The following is a 19349-nucleotide window of genomic DNA, read 5'->3' on the forward strand; positions in this document are numbered from 1 at the left end:
CTTTTTTAATATATTTAGCTATTGCAATGCTCACATCTGCATACTTAATATGCTGAAATCATAGTAGTAACATTATCTAGCCCTTGCCTATACGAAAGAGCAACTATAGAACTCCTCAGATGAGGGTCGTTCCCAGATTCTGTTTACTATTCCCCATTGCATGAACCAAGGGAAACCTCGTGTCAGTTCTCGTAGATTTGGCCGATCTTCTGGGTGTTGGTCTAACAAAGCACGAAGGACATCTTTGCAATCTTGACTGAGATTTTCATTCAGAACCAATGGACTACTCATCATCCTTTCGCGTCTTTCAAGAACCCTTGGGATATCTTTCTCACAGGTACCAAAATCCAATAGGTTGGCTTGTCCTTCTCGTTCATCATCCCACGGCCAGTACCCGTGTAGAATCCCAAAAAGGATCACGCCAAATTTCCAAAGTATCACCTGACGAATATCATGAAGATCTTCTGGGTTCTGTTCAAACTGACCCTGTTCAGATAGAACTCTGGCTAATTCGGGTGACATCAAGTGTTCCTGAAATGGCAGATAGCAACGTCTGTCTTCGAAAAAGTCTTCATCTTCTAGTCCAAATTTGACATCCCCTAGATCTATAATAGTGACCTGAAGTAGAGAAAGGTTAGTCCATTATGAATTCATGTTTCATTCATTGAGTTGCACTTACATTCAGATGCCGATCAACGATAAAATTATTGATTGAAAAATCATTATGCCAAAGATTCAGGTCGGCCATTTCCACTATGCCCTCCAGGATTTGGAAAGCAACCCTAGAAGCTTCCATCTCATCCAGAAGAGGTCTTCCATCCGAAGTCATTAAGTACTTTCCTGTGAACGGAGTGAACAAACGGTAAGGCTCGGCCCCTGGAATGGGACGTAGATCAGCAGCCCAGTCGACACATGGTGACATAACAATCGCTTGGAAACGATCGTGAATATAAACAGAATCTAAGTTAGGAAATCTTCTACTCGATGTTAGCAAGAGCATTACAAATGCTTCGGCGGGGATATACCGAAGGTCCCTTGATTCCTCGAGGACCATAACCATAGGGGGAGAATAATAGTTATGTAGAAACCCAGAAAGCATAGTAGTATGATCTTCTACCTTGATGGCATAGTGTTTTGGATCGGAACTCTGGCCGCGCTCGCGTGCAACGAACACCGTGCCAAACGCTATTAAGGCCATGGTTAGACTTCTTAGAGTCATTAGATGCATATACAGTAATAGTAGATAGGGCATGATAGAGTTAACTTACTTCCTGTACCAGCAAGGCCGTATATCTCCATTCTGTTGGTAATATGTGGGCAGAGAAGCTCTGCTCGTGTTCCTGGATCATCCGAGTCTATAATTGGATCTACCTTGTTTAGTAGCGTCGTATCTTCGCTCTCCTGGAAAGAGGCTGTGTCACACCGACCAGCTTCATATCCGTTGAAGTTCGTGTGTGTACACCGTGAGATGGGCTTATCACCCCGCTCAGCAAATGCACATTCCAAGCGGGTTAGAAGATTGTTATGAAGACAGGGGTACTTCGTGGCTAGATGGCTCTCGGGAGTCAGCAATTCATTGACAAGGGACGGAAATGAAACTGCCCATTGCTCTTCAATTTCTGCGCTGAGTGACATTTCAAGTTTCTGAGTAGATCTGAATTGGGTTTGAAAAATTGCAGGCGAATCTGTACATCATCTTATATTTACGGCCAAGAAACCGTTGAAGACAATAGCATTTCTACGGCTTCTCTCATAAAGAAAATTCATCGATTGTCATCAATGAGAATACTTTCATTTAGAACAATGTCTTTTGGTCTATGTGCTCTGTTTTCATGAATCAAGGGGTTTTCTTTCCTTTCAAATTTTTCAATAATGACAGTTTAAATATATCTGGGCTCCAGCCCAGATATATTTGGACTTGGGAAGTAGGTTGGAGGTCGAAGGAAGACTAGAAACTGATTGTGTGAATAGTTGAGGAAACACAAACAAAAATAGTTTCAATCACCCCAGCCTAAACCAAGTCTTTCAGCCTCACTTCTCATCTTCCAACCTTTGAAGTAGGCCCTTTGGCTATGGACTAGGACCTCCTTGTCCGTAGGGAGTCAAGGGCTGGTGCAAACCTGGGCGCAAAACAGCGCAAGTGATCTCAATGACCTCGAACAACTGCTATCAGTTGATGCGGCTCACCTGGAGATTCTTTTCCAGCCCGGGGCCTGTGGATCTACATGAGGTTTGGGTGATACAATGTTTTACATATTTTGGTATTGTAGTCATCTCCCAATTGGGCTGCGGCTGTTTTAGTAACCAACCGAGACATTACCGGCTTAGTCTCTAGTCAATCGCACTGAGGCTCTTTTCGAATGGGGCCAAAGCAATCTTCCAAATGCTATAGTATTTAATAGACCGATCCCTGCTCACTTTACTTTCTAAACGAAGCAACCCGGGTGACGAGGCGGGAACAGTGGGAGTTTAGCTTCAGCCTCATAACCGCCGTGCGTACATTACAATTGTTTTTAGCCAATCAGATTCCATCATTTGTGCCCGATTCTTTCACCCGGGTATATAGTAGGTGATATCTCATGAGGCATGTCAAGTATCTCTAACATCTATATAAACTGACAGAAGATGAATTCAATAAATTTCATCTTTCCAAGCCTGCCAAGGAATAACACTCTTGTGAGCCTCTACCTCAACTTGACTGCGATAAATTTATGTGCCTTGCGGTCATCTCGTCTCTCCTGCCAGAACCATGACTACCTTCAAGATCGACAGTGAAAATTCAAGGGATTGCATTCAAGGCACCCAAGGTGCATCGGTGATGCCAACACCTCAAGTCTCCCCACAACTAAACGGAAATGTTCCAACCGACTCAGCAAATGAACCACCACAACCTCAAATCTCGGGACCAGATCCCAACATCAACGATCAGGTATATGAAGGATTTCAATTCTTCAAAGCAGATCCTCTTCCAGGGCAAAAAGCGACTTGGACTCGGGTGGAGCGTACCCATATGCACCTTTCACAAGGTGAATTCTATAAGATGGTACACAAGCGAGCTAGTAAAGTCTCCGCGGCCCAGCAGTATCAAAACTTGTCGGATGTCCGAAGAGCTCATGTCAATCAATTAATCCATGAGCAGCGTCGAAGTGATTCATCGAATGAGTGGAGCTGTGTTTATGCAAAAGAGCGCGATCGACCTGTCAAAGCCCGCAACGCTCATCGCGATGACTACGAGACAGTATCCATGGACATAATTCTCATGAAAAGACCCATGAAAACCAAATCATATCCAAGAACGCCGATGGGGGATTTAGTGGACCTTGGAATGTCTTTCGGGCAGAATAATTATAGACCATCGAGAATAATGCTGCCTTCGGCTGTTCACTCAGTGCCACCTTTCATGCCAGGTCAAGTCATCGGGCCCGGCCATGTGGTCCAAGGTCCTCTTCCACGACCTACGCCAGTTACCAGGCGATTCAGGGGACTTGACCTGGGACAACCTGCGACAGGAGATCAATATAATGGGCTACATGGCCAGATGGGATATGAAAAGTAAGCCGATATTCTAAGTACATACATGGATATTGAAGTACTACTTTTTACGGAGCGCTGATACAGTTGTATCACCAGGGAAAACAGAAATATTGATAATCAGTCGGGCTGGTCCTCATCAGAAATGGCAAGTGACGATGATGACGACGAGTCCATGATATTTGATGAATCTCAATCGGATAGCAGCTCGGAAACGGAACACGCAGATGACATGGATTGTGGCCGGGAAACACCGCAACAGCAAGATCAGCCTATTCCTCGACGGCGCTCTTGCAGCCCTAATCGCCGCGATACTGGCACTGGGTCCCGTTACCGACGCAAGTCCCTGGGTCGTAACATGGAGAGAAAACTAAATAGGTTTCATCCATTACGCCAATACCATATAGACATGATCTCAGCCAAGAATAACATACCCTGTCAGCGGGCCAGGGGCCCCGGCGCGGGAGCAGACTCTAATAAAATGTGGGAAAAGAAATATCGGATTCAACGAATTGATGATGAAGAACTAAGAAGTCGTCTGCTTGGATGTGAAGCTCGTATTGAGCAGTGGGAGAGGGCTTTTGCAAACCAGACTCGAATACTACAGAGTACTATAAAAGAGTCTCACCAGTTGCAGCGTTGTAAATCCTTCTGGGATTTTTCTTCCATGCGCCATTGCGGCTGTGACTGTACGAAGACCAGTGGACTGGGGAATAATAACTAATGTTTAGCTACTTCTGGCCGATTTTTGGCTGTCGATTGTTGTTCATGCTTGCTTTCGGTTGATGCTGCTAAATTCTCTTGTGACATTTTTTTTCCTCTCCCATATTTTCCTTGCCTGTATTCATCTCGTGTCTGAGAATGAAAATCCAGATCTGCTCCAATTATTTGAAAGTTCAGTTTGAAGGTTCATGCTGTAAGTGTAGTATCATTAGAATAGTGTAAGAACCATCTTGCCTACTGTAAATATTACAGAATATAACTATAAGTTCTCTAACTTAAGTATCACTACTAGCACCCTTGATCTACTTTCCAGCCCTAAAGTTGCTAAATTTATGTACTCACAATTAATGTACCCTGGCACAGAATTGAATCCATGCATACACTCCGGAATTTAAGCTTAAAGACGCTTCCAAGGATCTCGACATCTGGTTATGTCATAGATGAATGCCTGGTCGCTCAGGCGCCAGCCGATCCTCGGGATGTCTGCCCCTCCATTTATTTCCTTCCTTTACCCGTCCGAACTCTCCTCTTCATCTTTCCCTCTTACTCCACGCTTTCCTTTCAATTTTTCAGATACCCCCTTCTTAAAAATCAATCATCATGCCTCGTCAATTCTTCGTCGGTGGTAACTTCAAGATGTATGTTTCGACTCTACTTGACACTACCCCGCGTTCATCGCATTGCCCCTCCATAGCGACTCAACCGCGTTCTTCAGCTAAAAAGACCTATTGGAACTGACACCTACTCAGGAACGGTGTTGTCAAGAGCATCACCGACATCGTGAAAAACCTCAACTCTGCTAAGCTCGACTCCAACACCGAGGTTGTCATCTCTCCTCCCGCCCTGTACCTCACCCTCACCCGCAGCCTGGCCGACAAGAAGATCGGCGTTGCTGCCCAGAACGTCTTCGACAAGCCCAACGGTGCTTTCACTGGTGAAATCAGCGTTGAGCAGCTGAAGGACATCGATATCAACTGGGTTGTCATTGGTCACAGCGAGCGCCGTGTCATCCTCAAGGAGTCCGACGAGGTACGTATTCTACCAGCTCTATACACCGGCGGCCCGAAGCGGCAACCCGAGTAAAAGAACACTCTTTGGGCTAACACTTAGACAACAGTTCATTGCCCGCAAGACCAAGGCCGCTGTTGACGGTGGTCTCTCCGTTATCTTCTGCATTGGTGAGACTCTTGAGGTACGTCATTGCGCATTCGCTCGGTTACCCGTTTTCCTCCCGGTCCCGGTGTGGGTCGTCGGGATAGGGACCTGCATGAAAGACTCTCCGCTAACACCCGATTTCTTTGTCATAACAATAGGAGCGTGAGGCCAACAAGACCATTGATGTTGTCACCCGTCAGCTCAATGCTGCCGCCAAGGAGCTGAGCAAGGAGCAGTGGGCCAACGTTGTCATTGCCTACGAGCCCGTCTGGTAAGAGCCCGTTGCCTGAAGATGAACTGTGTTTTTGAGTATAGTTGCTGACTTTCACCATAGGGCTATTGGTACCGGCAAGGTCGCTACCACCGAGCAGGCCCAGGAGGTCCACGCCGCTATCCGCAAGTGGCTCGGCGAGTCTATCTCCTCTGAGGCTCAGGAGAACGTCCGTATCATCTACGGTGGCTCCGTCAGCGAGAAGAACTGCCGCGAGCTCGCTACCCAACCCGATGTTGACGGTTTCCTTGTTGGCGGTGCCAGCTTGAAGCCTGCCTGTAAGTTGCGGCTGAGGAAGACATGTGATATATCAAAAGCTAACGTCTCTCACAGTCGTCGACATTGTCAACGCTCGTATCTAAGAGGGTCATTTGAAACGATAATTCCAGTCGGTTGGCTAAAATATTTGAACGTGGTATGTTGTCATGAGAATCTATGTACAATGTTGAACTGCGAGTATTTCCGGTTTGCGGCCTATTGAAACAGTCCAATCAGTAATGAGTAGACAGAAATGTGGAATGCACATTTGGATATTAGAAAGTTTAGAAAAATGCGTAGATATAACAAGCATAAACGAAGTTGAGGGCCGCGTTTGCCTTGTGGGCAAATGGCAATTGTCTTTCTCTTCGGCGTCAGAGGACCTGTCCGCAATGTGACTGCGACAGCCCGTCTTGATCGACAAATTATCCGTTGGGGAGGATGAGTCGTCAATATTTACCTTCAATATTGTATCACGATGAGTACATCACTGAAACCCCAACCCCGCGCCAGTATGAAGGAGCACCACCTCCACTCTGTGTTGACCCACTCCCTGAAGTAGCAGAAGAAACATTTGGTGCCAACGAGAACGATCCTGGTCCTAACCCGACACCCGCACTAACGAGCAACTCTTTGACTCGGCCCTCCCACAAAAGACGCATATTCCAAGACTGGTCGATACGAAGCTTGATAACTGAGTCGCCAGCCTCACTGTCATCACTTTCTGAGCCGACAGCGGACTCGGAATGAACCGGGTCGGCGAGAAGTGGAGAGGCTGGCGGGGAACCGGGCAGCGAAGCGGAGAAATCATGCAGGCGTACTTTACGACGAGCCCATTCAAGATCCTCATCTGCGAGTGCTAGCTTCTTAGATTTGCGCCAGAGTTCGAGTCCAGCGACCATCTCACTTTCCCAACTATAGACATTGAAGCCAAATCGAGAGCTAAAAGCAAGGTTTGGCGAGGCGCGAAGAGAATATGTCGTGGAAAGAGAGCCAGTTATGGGTGTGAGTGTGAGTGTTAATGTGTATGGGAATGTGGAGATGGGTGTAGGGGGGTTCGATGAAGATGTAGGCGAAGGTACTTGGGTTGCTGCAGGTAGCGTACTGAACCTCAGCCCCGTTGACATGCCAATGAGAGAAGATACTGGTGAATAGTATGCCTCTGCGCCTGCCGAGAGGAGTGACAATGGCGGTAGTGCATGGTCACGAGTAGTGCGAGGATCAGGGCCGAAGTTCCAGAGACCGCGCCAACCAAAAAGGGCATTATCTGTACTGAAAAGATATTCATTGCAGTATTTCCCCGTATCATGTGATAATTGGGCTAGCATTGATGCCTGCGGCGCGGTTTTCGACAATGGTGGTCCCTGGGTCGAGCAGACTGCTAGTGATAATTGCATTGTAGGTGACATTCTGCGCAGGAAAAGGGCATAGAGTGTAGTTGGCGAAGGAAGTTGTAAAGAAGCATGCAAGAGAGTTGCTTTCCGCTGAACAGCCTCTTCTGCTGTCTTGTCATCGTCCTTGCGCGAGATAAACCCAGGCAAAGACCCTTCGCCAAGGCCGGGAAGGCTGACTTTATCCAAGAGCGTATCCCAGCCCCATGTTTGCGCAGGAGCGACTGGGGCGTATACTTGGCGATAACCCGGAGATAGTTTTCGGAGAGGAACTAATGCGCTTTGGCTAGGAGTATCGTTAAGGGGGACAGTACTGAAGAGGTATGAAACCGATCCATCGAGCATGCCCCCCGTCCCCAGTGTATAACTTGTCGCGAAATGCGGTGTCGATAACGAGGACGCACGAACACGAAGTCGTTCCGGCGTGGAAAAGTCCAAAAGCGCTGTGCTCGACAGATTAGCATCAAACTACTGGCACGTCCCTGAATACTCCGGAGACCGAGAGGCCACTTACCTTGCGCCGTGGTGGTGAGAGATAGGTATGAATTATCGCGGTTCCAGTTAGTGGCCTCCGCGAAGGCGAGTTGGATATAATCCATGAAATCCAGCATTATGCCTTGTCGGCCCTCTCTCTCACACACACAATGTCTTTCCGACACTACTCGTCGCAAACGCAGTGAAGAAGTCGTAGGCGCGCTGCAGCTGGTTGCCCCATCGGGGCTAGTGGGGTCGGATAAGCGCGGCACAACTGTTGATCCGGTTATCGAAAAATGGTTTTTTTGATTTGAATGCCACACCCCCAAAGACCTCCCACATCTACAAACTTCAGATTTTAACCCCACCAATCTCATAATGCCTCGTTCAAAGCGTGCGCGCGTCGTTCACGAGTCGAAGACGGCCAAGAAGGATCACAAGGAACAGACCCGTCGTCTATATGCCAACATTCGGGAATGTGTGGAGGAATATGATCATCTCTTCCTTTTTGCGGTGGACAACATGCGGAACACCTACTTGAAGGATGTTCGCGCTGAGTTCTCTGACAGCCGGTATGTGTTTAATTATGAAGCGGGCGTTTTCTTGGCGACTCTGTATTCCTCGGCGCCGTTATCCGGGCTATATATGCCAATTCGTCTGTATTTTACTAACATGATATATCTAGTCTCTTCTTCGGCAAGACTAAGGTCATGGCTAAGGCCCTGGGCAACAACCCCGAGACTGAGGCTGCTCCTAATCTGCACAAGCTCACTCCCTACCTCACCGGTGCCGTCGGTCTCTTGTTCACCTCCCGCCCTGCTCAGTCTGTCGTTGAATACTTCGAGAACTTTCGTCCCTCTGATTTCGCCCGTGCCGGTACTGAGGCCACCCGATCTTTCTCCATTCCTAACGGTCTCGTCTACGCCCGTGCCGGCGAGGTCCCCACCCAGGAGGATGAGCCCATTAGCCACACCATTGAGCCTGCTTTGCGCAAGCTCGGTGTTCCCACCCGTCTGGTAAAGGGCAAGGTTATGCTTGAGCTGACTGATGGCCAAGAGGGTTACCAGGTGTGCCGTAAAGGCGATACTCTGGACTCTCGCCAGACTACTCTTATGAAGATGTTTGGTGTCACTTCCTCTGAGTTCAAGGTCGACTTGAAGGCTCAATGGGAGCGCAATACCAACGAGATCAAGATCCTTGAGCAGGGTGAGATGGAGGTCGATGCATAGATGCCGATACCTCGATCTGTTTGTGTCTCTCATATTCGGCCTTTGCATGGTCGTTAAAAAAAAGATTCTCTGTGGGCATCTTACGGAGTTTTTGGGTTGGCGCTTTCCTTCTCCTTTTGAAATATATTGAATATCTTTTTTTTGTTCTACACAAATATCCCTGGGAAGATTGTGATTACTTCTGGTTGATGTGCCTATGACTATGGATACCGAATTGGATAAAAATCTCTCTACATAAGTTCATAGTTCCAACGTATAAACTACTACCGGATATATTTATTGCCTTCCGAGGATGGCCTATAAACTCCAGTCCTAGTAGCGCGATGTCTGTTCAGTCATTGCAATGGACCTTACCTGGTCTTACCTTGACTTCAGTGAAATCCACCACTCGAAGAGAAATTGGTTTAACTAAAGTACATACTTACCCCGCGGGGAGGTATTGAGTCCAAACTGGAACCTGATAAAAGGACAACTGGAAACACAAAGAAACGCAATCCCAAGGAGTTTCAGAACAAATAGAGAATGGGGAATACAAAAACATTCCGTGAGCCACAAAGGCGGCGGACTGACTCCAGCTGGAATGGGAGCTCTGAGCATTGAAGAGAGAGGCCTTGATAACCAAGATGAAAGCAGAGACGGTCTTCTTCGTGGGGTGGAGGCTTTCGGCATTCTGTGCTATCAATCTTGAAACAGAGCTTCATGACATTTATTGAGCTCCTTTCTTACCCCTTTAACCTTGCTAAGAGAGGGAGACGCATGATAGAAAATTGGGGATACCCACCAACATATCGGAGCGGAGGGAAAAGTAGAAGCTTCCAAACGAAAACAAGGAAATAATGTATTTAGTCATATCGTCTTCTGGAACGCGGATCTTCGCGTTCGTCATCTTCACGGTGTCGCTTTCGTCCATAATCCTCTCGGCCGCCATACCTGTCACGCTCACGGTCACGGTCCCTGTAGCGGTCTCCGTTGCGGTCCGACATGCGGTCACGGTCTCTGTAGCGGTCACCGTCGCGGTCACGACGGTCACGGTCAGCGTAACTATCACGGGGCCTGACAGGCTCTCGGTTGCTGCCGGTGGCACCACGGTCGAACCTGCCTCCACCCCCAAATCCACCACGTCCACCGCCGCCACCGGGGCCAGAGGGGGCATTCGGAGGTGGCTGTCCGCCAAATCCGTTACGGCCACCTTGGTAACCGACTCCGCCACGAGGTCCAAATCGATCACCGCGATCACCACGATCACCGCGGAAACCCCCTCCACGGAAACCCCTGCCACCAAAGCCACCTCGGAAACCACCACCAAAACCACCAGGACCCGACGGCGCATTGAACCCCATCGGACGTGACGGCATAGCCTTAGTGTAGCCACGACCACCGAGACCACCACCAAAACGGCGAGGTTTCCAGCCCTTGGTTGTGCGGCCTCGTTCGACGTCGACTAGGACCCGTCGATCTTTGATCCGAATGCCATCTGTTTCTTTGTATGCCGCTAATGGCGTAGATAGACTGTGTTAGCATTGGGTCCTCCGACCAAGTATCGGCAATTTGATGTTGCGAATGTAGAATAGATCAGGATAGTGATACCTTTCATGTCTTTTTCACGCTCATATACGATGAATGCATAGCCTTTGGCTGGTTTTTTTGCGGCCTTTGGAGAGACAGTATCCTTGACGATACGAATCTGGAAATAAAGAATTAGTTACGGCGGATGAGATGTTTTTGACTGGTAAAAAATCACTCTTTCAATGGGGCCGAAGCGACCAAATTCTCGCTCCAGGTCTGCCTCTTTGGCATCATAACTGAGTCGCGCAACAAAAAGAGTTCTGTAGGGGTCACCTCGAGCTTGCGGGTCATTCTCGGGGTTGTCTATGAAGAAACAGAAAATGACAATTAGCTGAGAAGTAAAGAAGAGATGGAGAAACTTGGACGACACATACAGCTCTTCAGGCCTTCAGTCAACTGATTGGCCAGCTGCTCTTTTTTCTCTAGCTTCTGGCGCCATTTGCGCTGGATCCAGCAATCCGTAGCGTTATAAGGCGACTCTTCCTCGAACTTCTTGGCTTCTGGAAGAAACTGGGCCACACCCGAGATGGTGCTCTTCTGGCAATCATCGGGTGCGCGGTCACTTGGGGGGATGTATCGAAGGGGGGGCCGCGGCTGGAACAGAGCCAGCAACGGCGGGGGTAGCTTGTCTGTCATCGGGAGATGCGACTTCTCACTCTCAACGTGAAGTGAGGATGAAGTCTAGAACCTGACAAAGGCGTCAGGAGGGTCGCGTCCTATGGTCGCAAGGAGTTATGCGCGGTAGACGCTGTAGCCGGTTCTGGCGCGAGCTCACCGCCTCACGTGATATATATGAAAATGTCCCGGGCAGTTTAGACTCGGCGAGGCATGCATGAATCTTGCTGAATACGTTTAATCGCAACGATGCCGGTAAAAGGTCTCAAGACGATCACTTCCGCCAGGGTATGTATCTAGGCATGCAGATGTGATGCCGGATCAGAAGCTCCTCGTGATTTTGTGCTAACAAATATCCGCTCAGAATGGCGTTGGTGCTTTCATCTTGCAATGCAAGCGCCTTGATTTTCACTATTGCAACTTTGGTGGAAGCTCACGGGGCATGCTGTAAGTTTGTTAGACGTGGTGCGCTACGATGCAGTCACTGACAAACGGATTTCACTATTATAGCAACTTCCTGACGAAGGATCTCGCCGCCTTTGCCCGCGAACACCCCCAAATTGAAATCCGCGTTTCCCCCGACCAGCGAAGCACCCCGTTATCAAGGGTCATTACATCAATGGCCTCGAGAAGGCTATCTGTGTACGCAACCTCGAGCCCACCGAAATTATGAAGAAGACTATGATCCTCAAGGAGGCTAGCGGCGAGAAGTTGAAGCGAACCAAGAAGCCTGTGACGAGTCTGAACGAGAGCGTGCGCGGTATCTGGTCGCCGTACCACGGTGATCTACGCGGTGTATGAGTAAAATATGGATCAGGGCGTTTTTCATGGACTTCATCTGTGGCGGTGGTAAATGTGGTCTTCTAAAATCCTCGGGGATCCTTGCCATAGCCTTCAACCACTGTATTATTGAATAGGTTTCTTTCTTTGTTCATCACTTTTCTGTCTGCTTATTATTTGGCGAGTGGATATCTGAATCATGTTTGCATCACCGAGCCAGCTACTATACCAAGTGAAATCTGCATCAAATCAACCATCATATGAAGATTGTATTCAGCCTTTTGGAGCCCATGAAGATGTACTATACGGGGCGTTGCATGATGTTTCGATGGGTAGTATTTAGTTAATACTGCTATTGGTAGACCTCGAGGGCTCATCTCATACGTTCAATGAGTTGAGGGTCCGGAATTGTCTTTCTCAGCAAAATTACTAGTCATTGAGTATAGAATACTATGGAGCGGGTACAGAAATCCGCCCCTCTAGGGGTAATATAATGGTACCCCATAAATAATATACCGTCGTAGTGGAATAACTATTCGAAATCGGCGGTCAGCTTTAGTAATTTCTCGTTCTCTAGTTCAAAGACAAAGTCAGACAATTAAAGTACCGAATTTGAAACGAACCCTGTCAACCATGTAGATCATCAACGTCTCGGGACAAACGGCCGCACGACTAGTGGATTAGAAGTAGATGAACTGCTTGTTTGAAAGTGCGACCTACCAATTACAGACCTCGGGGCAATTGCCTGATGACGAGAATTAGTCCTCCGCCATTCTATCTTAAAATGATTGTTTCGGACTTGGTCTTCTAACTCGTGGAAAATGCTGAGTGTATCGAATCATCCATTGAAAAAAGGGCTGTCAGTGTCCACAGCGCTATGCTTAATGATCGAGGCCGATAGTTGGTGGGAAAAGCTATAAAGAAACAGGACCTCCATCGAAATCCTGGCGAGATATCAGAGTCTACATAGTATCGAATTCAATCCCACCATATCCAGGACAATGCCTTCTACTACTCAAATCGCCTCTGTTCTCGCCGCTGTGGCCCTTGGCTCTGTCGAGGCTGCTATGGGCCCTGCCTTCAGTACTGGCCCTGTCTCGGACAACTCCTGGATTCGTGAGGCCACTTCCACTCTGGTTCTTCCTAAGGCTCCTACCGGAAACAATGGAGATGCCTCCCTATGGGTGGGGATGGGAACCTCGAACGGCGACTTAATTCAATCCATTGCGGAAAACTGGCAATCCGACTCCTGGAGCGTATATGCTTACACTCTGACCAAGACTGGAGGTTTGTTTTGGTGCATTTCCTTCTTGCTATCTATGAAAGTCTAATTACAATACTAGACAACTCTCAGCTGCCTGTTCAGGGCCCCTCTTCTGATGCTTCGGCTTCTCAGCATGTGACCATGCATTGTAAGACTACACAAGAGACTGAAAAATGAAAGTTTGATATACCAACTAACAAATCTTTATAGATAAGTTTGACGATGCTAGCGGAAACTACACTCAGACTGTCCAGGTTGATGGCAAGACCGTCTCCACGCTTTCCACCAGCTCCGGCCATGCCCAGGGTTGGGGCAGCTCTGTGGAATGTGCTGAAGAGAACTGCGGCACTGTTCGTGCTCACTGTAAGTTTGACGGGTCGACATATCTCTCCACATACTACCTGAGTAGGTACCTAATACCTTGAGTGCCTCTGACTAATATCCTCTCCAGCCTGGATCAACACTAAGATCATCCTGGACTCTGCCGATCCTGACTACATCAACACCATGGGCAAGGGTGACGGAGTCACTGGCGACATGAAGACCAACGACAATGGCAAGACTTGGATTGTTGAGAAGATTGTAATCCCCGAGTATAGCTTCTCGAGCTAGATCCTCCAGCCTCTATCACCCTGATGTATTAGTATATTGTATTGAGCTTATTGAATCGCTTTGCCTCAAATATCATATCAGCTTTATTCATATCTGGCTGGTTATCTTTTTTCAGTCTGTTTTGATGTGTACCAATACACTTTCGAAGCTCAAAACTGAGCCTTATCGATTGATCTGAATCGCCACCACTAAAAAATGACGATGGAGTTGTAAGAAATATATATATAATAATACAATATATGGGATAAAACACTGTTCAATTCCCTCGCTATGGAGGGATTGTTATGTATTTGAATGTATTGACATTGACATAAAAAGATGGCCCGAATCCGGATTCGAACCGGAGGCCTCTTCCAGCCAGGTGTTTAACCCAAAGGAAGAATCATACCACTAGACCATCCGGGCAATTACATAATACTTTTTATTATTATTAATATCAGGTATCGTATGTTTTATGCATAGATTATTTCCATCAGATGTAAGCAAAAGAATATTTAATGACTATCTTATACTCTCCAAGAACATCGGGAGACAAGCTTCCACTTAATCTTTTGATATCTGCTTTCTGTATAGACAGGACCTACGTGTCCCAGTAGGCAGCTGATCCCTTTTCTTTGCAGTAACAAACGTCGGTTACCTCGAATTACTAGGTAGCCCTCCTCGCTCTTTCTCTCACTTCCTTCCCAATGCATACTATTCTCTTTAATGCGACCAGAAATTATGGATTGCATGATCGTGCTATGTAATTTGATCTTCTCGGGATAGAAGGAATTTCGCGGACTCAAACAAATATTGAAAACCGGGAAAAAGAACGAAACACTGTTCTCATAGGAGAGAGGAAATTGAGGTTGCAGAAACTTATTTATAAAGTGAGAAAACCGAACGCCATCCGTTGCAATGCATATTGGGTATCGACATGAGAGAGAGAGAGAGAGACAATGAAAGAATAATGGGAACATCACAACCGACAGCACCTCCAACATGCAAAAAGGCGATGCAGAGCATCTTGATCAAGACTTATAGGTAGAGATGGATCATTGCAGTCGGTGCACTAACAGCTTTACCGCAATCGAGGACTTGGCACTTTGAGAATGGTTTTGTCTTTGGGTTACTTTGTGCTTTTTTAGCCTTTGATAGTGATCGGTTTTCAGTGCATTCGCCACAATAGACCTGTAAATTGGTGTCAGTGAAATAACGTTTTGGAGATGAGAAGGCCAACAAACATGTCCACAAGGTTTTGCAACCCATATTTCTTGCTTTTTTCCTTCTCCAGTGCCTAATTCCCAGTAGCAGTTAGGGCAAACGGCAACATCATCCTCGCCAAGTGTGCGAGAGAAGCCTTCTGGCGCGGGGCTCGGGGCTTTGTATTCATCCTGCCTATTTGAGGCTGCTGGCTGCGCAGAAGAAGATGATGATGCCATGGAGAACGAGGGCATAGCATAGTCAAGATTGGCCAATTCTGCGAAAGGCCCGGGAAATCCACCATCTGGTCCAAGGAAAAACGTGTCAACATCAAAAGCAGTTTGACTTCGCGCATTGGCCCCTAGAAGACTTGTGACTGAGGACAAGAATGGAAACCTGCCGGATGTGCCGATGCGACGCCTGGGCGAGTTTTGGCTAGGTCGAAGCGCAGACCGAGTATCCAATCCTCTAGAGGCGAGAGGGTGAGGAAGGCGTCGAGATGTGGATCCAATAAACTGGACATCTGGACTACTAGGTGAGCCCTCGGCGGCATCATTAGAAATGTCCTCTTCTTCGTCCTCAAGATCAACTATATCCTCCAAGATATCCCTCCCAAAACGTGGGGGCCTTCCAGCGGTTGAACTTCGACTTCCAGAGCCGGGTTGACTTGCACGGTGAGGAGGAGTCTCGGGTTCCTCTGTTAGGTCGATCACCGCTTCCTGTTGCGTTAAACCTTGAGCGGGGCTCCTAAGATCATATCCATCGCGAGAGGTTCTAATATGTGGCAATCGGGAAGGGCGTGCTATGCTGGATTCCGGCCGAGGGTAGAATGGGCTGCGCCAGGATCCTGAAGACCCTTCACTTGGTTCGTGTGACATTTGCCGGTGTGTTCGCTATGCTCGCAAGACAGACAATTTAGTTAGAATATCACATACATTATCAGTTGCCCTGTGCGTTGATGGCTCACCTTGGACCTGGCGCCCACAATTTGGACGCCAGTCTCGTCGTTCATATCAGATGAGGGCTTGAATACTGTAAAAGCAGACCAGGCGGCATAAATCAGACGGTTGAAAGGCCATAGAAAGAACAAAGGAGGAGTTTAACAATGCTCGACGGCATATCGTCACCGGTCGAGTCTCCCGGGCGGTGAGTTTTGATTTGGATAACATCAGCTCAAGGCGGTAAGTGCTAGGCGGTGAATGTGGCTGCTCACGTGTGCCCCTCTACAAGGAGTGCTGCATTAAGATCAGTCTTCATTGAAGCTTATGGATCAGGAATGAAAATACCACAGGTAGCACACATATTTGAAACAATGAGTCAACGAATGGTTCAAGAGACAAAGAGTAGGGATTTGCAAAAGAAAATATTGAAACTTTTTCTTTCTTGCATTGAGAGCTGTTGTGAACGCAATAAAACACCTTAGAAACTCAGATATCCAGCTCTAAAATTACAAATTGAGAAATAATGATCATGACTGGGCGAGCACCGTAACAGCGCCCTCCTGGGTTAATGCCACAATGCTCTGGGCAGCAGATCCCCAAGCCACCGCCACTGCGGGAACTGCACTGCGAAGAGGCTCCGACCAGGCCTTTGACGACTTTGTGAACTGCTGAACAGTCAAGCCACTGGGCCCACCAGTCAACAAGTACTGTCCGCTATAATCCCAGAAAATCGAGTTGATCTGGCTGCCGGTGTCCAGCACCTTGGTTTCCTTAGAGCTGCGCAGGTCCCAGATTGAGACGGTGGTAGACTGAGCAGCCACAGCAGCAAGGAAAATACCGTTCTCGGAGAAGAAAAGGCACTTGACTGGGCCAGACATGGCATAGTCCGCGGCAGCGGCACCAGTCTTGACATCAAAGATTTTGATCTGGTTATCGGATCCGCCGGCGGCGAGGAGATGGCCATCGGGGTGGAATTGAACAGACAACAAAGCTGATAAATATGCATTAGTATTTATTGCAAAAGACTGGTAAAAGGGAGTAGCGAGGCTTACCGGCATCAGTGAAAATTTGGGTAATAACAGAGTTGGTAGACAGATCGTAGAGCACGTAGCTCTTGTCAACACCAACGGAAGCAACGATATCTCCAGTCGGGTGAACCGAAATAGCTGTCACCTCACCAGCATGGGATGCAAAGCTTGCGATCTCACTGCCATTTTCAAACACCTTAACGGAGCCAGTAGAAGAGGCAACAACAGCCTTATCGCCTGCCCATGTTGCGCCAGTAATTGGGCCATCTGCCCTGAGCGTCTGTAAGACATTCTTCTGGGCAAGAGAATAGACACCAACAACACCGTCGGCTCCTCCAACGAGGGCCAGCTCGCCAGCGGAGTTTACAGACAGGGCACGACCACCGGGATATAAAGGCTCAGACGACTCCGTGGGTTTATAGGCAGAGATGGTGTCACTGGTAGCCCAGCCGTCTGGGACGGGACGCTTGCGGCGAGTCTTTGAGAGACTATTTGAAGAAGTATGTTGTTAGCTAGAATCAACATAATTGGAAGAAAATATGCAACATACGCAGCCTGTGTGTTCTCCACCCGCTCCAATACAGCCTGGGGAAGACCGGCAGAGTCGACTTGCATGGCCTCGCCGCCAGCTGCGGAGCGAGTAGCACCGACAGTAACCTTGGAAAGGGCATCGCGGGCCTCATCTCGCTCCTTCGTCAATCGCGCAATCACTCGGACTGCAGCATCGTGCTGGTAGAGAGCTGCACTGAGTTCGCGCCGTGTCTGCGCCAGATTCTGTTGCAGGGTATATGTCTCAAGAGCGAGCGCATCCCATTCTTCCTGGAAGACACTGAGAAGAGAAGGAATGGAAGTCAGGGTGGGAGGCCGGGGTCGAACGACGCGCTGCGACTTGATATCAATGAGATCGTCGGAAGTGAGCTCTTCACCATTCACAGGGTCCTTGCCATGCTCGGAGATGTACGCCTCGACCAGGCGCTTCTCAAAGACACTGCCTATAATGAAGTCAGACGGATTCCAAGGGCGCAACACGGACTTTCGAGACATACCGCTCTTGGGAGAGAGGACAGGCACTTGAGGTGCCTCTCCGGAGACTGTGGACGAATAAATATCAGCAATCGGATTCTACTTGATTCCGGAATCCCCAATTCCAAAAGTAGCGACTCACTTGCACAAAGCATGATTAATTGGGGGTTGTGTTGAGGGGGCAGTGGATGAAAAGAGGCCTTCACGCGCAGTAGCGGCTCCTTGACTTTTCGATTTCCTCTTGTGGTTTAGCGTGGATCGAGCTGTTCGCGGCCGCTTTCCTGCGGGCTTCACTTTTGGACGTCGACTTATTTTCAACGAATCGACTAGTGGATGGTTTATGGCCAGGACTCTTTGAAAAGGACTTCATATTGAACTGCTTTATGGCCCACTTACAACTTGCAACAATTGTTCTGCCTGGAGACTACGGAGTGAAGCTACCCTCGACTTGATCACAGTAACATCAGAGCGTCACCGTCATGTCGAAGAACTCGAAGCTTGCCTATGGTACGACATGATTGTATTGTTATCGCATTACTATCCAGAGTCACGCTCATTGATATCTCAGAGGCAAATGAGCCTGCTTTTCTACAGAAGCTCCGAGGCCAGTATGGAGACAACTCCGGTCGTTTAGAGCGCCCCGCTGCCCGACCTCTCAAAGCCAAGGATAAAAGGGACGAAGAAGAGGATGAACCAGTTTACGTGGACGAGGAAAGCAATGAAGTGATATCGAAGGAGGAATACAAGGCGCTGGTCGGGGGCGATGATACAAAACAGAGTGATATTGACCAGGCAACCAAGGACTCCTCGACGGCCGATAACCAGGACGAGTCAACGTCTCAACCTGAACCCACCTCTGCGAAACAGAGCAACTTGACCGAAGTTGGTGGTCAGAAGAAACGCAAGCAGGCCAAAGTGGTGGGCGAGGATACCAAGCCCGAGCCTGATGAACCACTTCCAGCTAAGGCCTCGACTACTCGCAAACCTAAGAAGGCGAAGAAAATAAAGTTATCCTTCGATGAAGAGTGATTCAGTCGCTCTATAGATACCCGGCAATGAATATACATAATATCCAAGTCGATCAAGTGTCAGCGCTGACCAAGAAATTACGATGAATCATGATGAGTCAAAAGATTTCTCCATGCGCCAATACTAACAAGAGTCAAAATATGACAGAAAGAAACGAACGTGTGGAGTAAAATCAAACCAAAATCATAGAAGAACCTATAGTTACTTTAGAAAAATATAACTAGTCCGTCAAATATCAAATATCCCAAGGACATTTTCCAAGTAAATTCTTGTCGGG

At 48.0% G+C, this 19349-nt stretch overlaps 12 protein-coding genes across 12 annotated transcripts; 7 read left to right on the forward strand and 5 right to left on the reverse strand.

The window, feature by feature from the left end:
- Positions 1–87: 87 nt before the first annotated feature.
- On the reverse strand, positions 88–1299 carry N7469_001339 (Protein kinase domain-containing protein; the record flags this gene model as incomplete). Its single annotated transcript, XM_056640259.1, has 4 exons — positions 88–618; positions 680–977; positions 1026–1185; positions 1269–1299. The coding sequence occupies 4 exons, from the start codon at positions 1297–1299 to the stop codon at positions 88–90; spliced, it is 1020 nt and encodes a 339-aa protein (XP_056506016.1).
- A 1450-nt stretch (positions 1300–2749) lies between these two features.
- Positions 2750–3556, forward strand: N7469_001340 (uncharacterized protein; the record flags this gene model as incomplete). The annotated part of the gene is made up of 1 exon (XM_056640260.1): positions 2750–3556. The coding sequence occupies one exon, from the start codon at positions 2750–2752 to the stop codon at positions 3554–3556; it is 807 nt and encodes a 268-aa protein (XP_056506017.1).
- A 120-nt stretch (positions 3557–3676) lies between these two features.
- On the forward strand, positions 3677–3938 carry N7469_001341 (uncharacterized protein; the record flags this gene model as incomplete). Its single annotated transcript, XM_056640261.1, has 2 exons — positions 3677–3884; positions 3910–3938. The coding sequence occupies 2 exons, from the start codon at positions 3677–3679 to the stop codon at positions 3936–3938; spliced, it is 237 nt and encodes a 78-aa protein (XP_056506018.1).
- Positions 3939–4854: 916 nt separating this feature from the next.
- On the forward strand, positions 4855–6042 carry N7469_001342 (triose-phosphate isomerase TPI1; the record flags this gene model as incomplete). The annotated part of the gene is made up of 6 exons (XM_056640262.1): positions 4855–4892; positions 5004–5283; positions 5372–5446; positions 5568–5680; positions 5744–5958; positions 6014–6042. The coding sequence occupies 6 exons, from the start codon at positions 4855–4857 to the stop codon at positions 6040–6042; spliced, it is 750 nt and encodes a 249-aa protein (XP_056506019.1).
- Positions 6043–6411: 369 nt separating this feature from the next.
- N7469_001343 (mitochondrial distribution and morphology protein 10) lies at positions 6412–7940 on the reverse strand (the record flags this gene model as incomplete). Its single annotated transcript, XM_056640263.1, has 2 exons — positions 6412–7772; positions 7844–7940. The coding sequence occupies 2 exons, from the start codon at positions 7938–7940 to the stop codon at positions 6412–6414; spliced, it is 1458 nt and encodes a 485-aa protein (XP_056506020.1).
- Positions 7941–8181: 241 nt separating this feature from the next.
- On the forward strand, positions 8182–9032 carry N7469_001344 (ribosome assembly factor MRT4; the record flags this gene model as incomplete). The annotated part of the gene is made up of 2 exons (XM_056640264.1): positions 8182–8375; positions 8489–9032. The coding sequence occupies 2 exons, from the start codon at positions 8182–8184 to the stop codon at positions 9030–9032; spliced, it is 738 nt and encodes a 245-aa protein (XP_056506021.1).
- An 842-nt stretch (positions 9033–9874) lies between these two features.
- On the reverse strand, positions 9875–11234 carry N7469_001345 (U1 small nuclear ribonucleoprotein 70 kDa; the record flags this gene model as incomplete). Its single annotated transcript, XM_056640265.1, has 4 exons — positions 9875–10524; positions 10620–10716; positions 10774–10901; positions 10973–11234. The coding sequence occupies 4 exons, from the start codon at positions 11232–11234 to the stop codon at positions 9875–9877; spliced, it is 1137 nt and encodes a 378-aa protein (XP_056506022.1).
- A 228-nt stretch (positions 11235–11462) lies between these two features.
- N7469_001346 (mitochondrial 54S ribosomal protein mL43) lies at positions 11463–12014 on the forward strand (the record flags this gene model as incomplete). Its single annotated transcript, XM_056640266.1, has 4 exons — positions 11463–11501; positions 11578–11660; positions 11724–11855; positions 11915–12014. The coding sequence occupies 4 exons, from the start codon at positions 11463–11465 to the stop codon at positions 12012–12014; spliced, it is 354 nt and encodes a 117-aa protein (XP_056506023.1).
- A 980-nt stretch (positions 12015–12994) lies between these two features.
- N7469_001347 (uncharacterized protein) lies at positions 12995–13869 on the forward strand (the record flags this gene model as incomplete). Its single annotated transcript, XM_056640267.1, has 4 exons — positions 12995–13280; positions 13337–13405; positions 13468–13620; positions 13709–13869. The coding sequence occupies 4 exons, from the start codon at positions 12995–12997 to the stop codon at positions 13867–13869; spliced, it is 669 nt and encodes a 222-aa protein (XP_056506024.1).
- A 1017-nt stretch (positions 13870–14886) lies between these two features.
- N7469_001348 (putative RING finger domain protein) lies at positions 14887–15929 on the reverse strand (the record flags this gene model as incomplete). Its single annotated transcript, XM_056640268.1, has 2 exons — positions 14887–15039; positions 15093–15929. 2 exons carry the CDS (start codon positions 15927–15929, stop codon positions 14887–14889), a joined length of 990 nt encoding a protein of 329 aa, XP_056506025.1.
- A 590-nt stretch (positions 15930–16519) lies between these two features.
- On the reverse strand, positions 16520–18216 carry N7469_001349 (WD repeat PRP19 family protein; the record flags this gene model as incomplete). The annotated part of the gene is made up of 5 exons (XM_056640269.1): positions 18186–18216; positions 18067–18111; positions 17571–18012; positions 17045–17508; positions 16520–16983 (listed from the first exon to the last, which is right to left on the reverse strand). The coding sequence occupies exons 1-5, from the start codon at positions 18196–18198 to the stop codon at positions 16520–16522; spliced, it is 1428 nt and encodes a 475-aa protein (XP_056506026.1). The 5' UTR covers positions 18199–18216.
- A 306-nt stretch (positions 18217–18522) lies between these two features.
- N7469_001350 (DUF4604 domain-containing protein) lies at positions 18523–19072 on the forward strand (the record flags this gene model as incomplete). Its single annotated transcript, XM_056640270.1, has 2 exons — positions 18523–18550; positions 18612–19072. 2 exons carry the CDS (start codon positions 18523–18525, stop codon positions 19070–19072), a joined length of 489 nt encoding a protein of 162 aa, XP_056506027.1.
- Positions 19073–19349: the final 277 nt, after the last annotated feature.

The sequence above is a fragment of the Penicillium citrinum genome (genome assembly GCF_028827155.1).
Source record: "Penicillium citrinum strain IBT 23319 chromosome Unknown utg000001l:1.0-4955037.0:1.0-4956770.0, whole genome shotgun sequence".
Taxonomy (NCBI): domain Eukaryota; kingdom Fungi; phylum Ascomycota; class Eurotiomycetes; order Eurotiales; family Aspergillaceae; genus Penicillium; species Penicillium citrinum.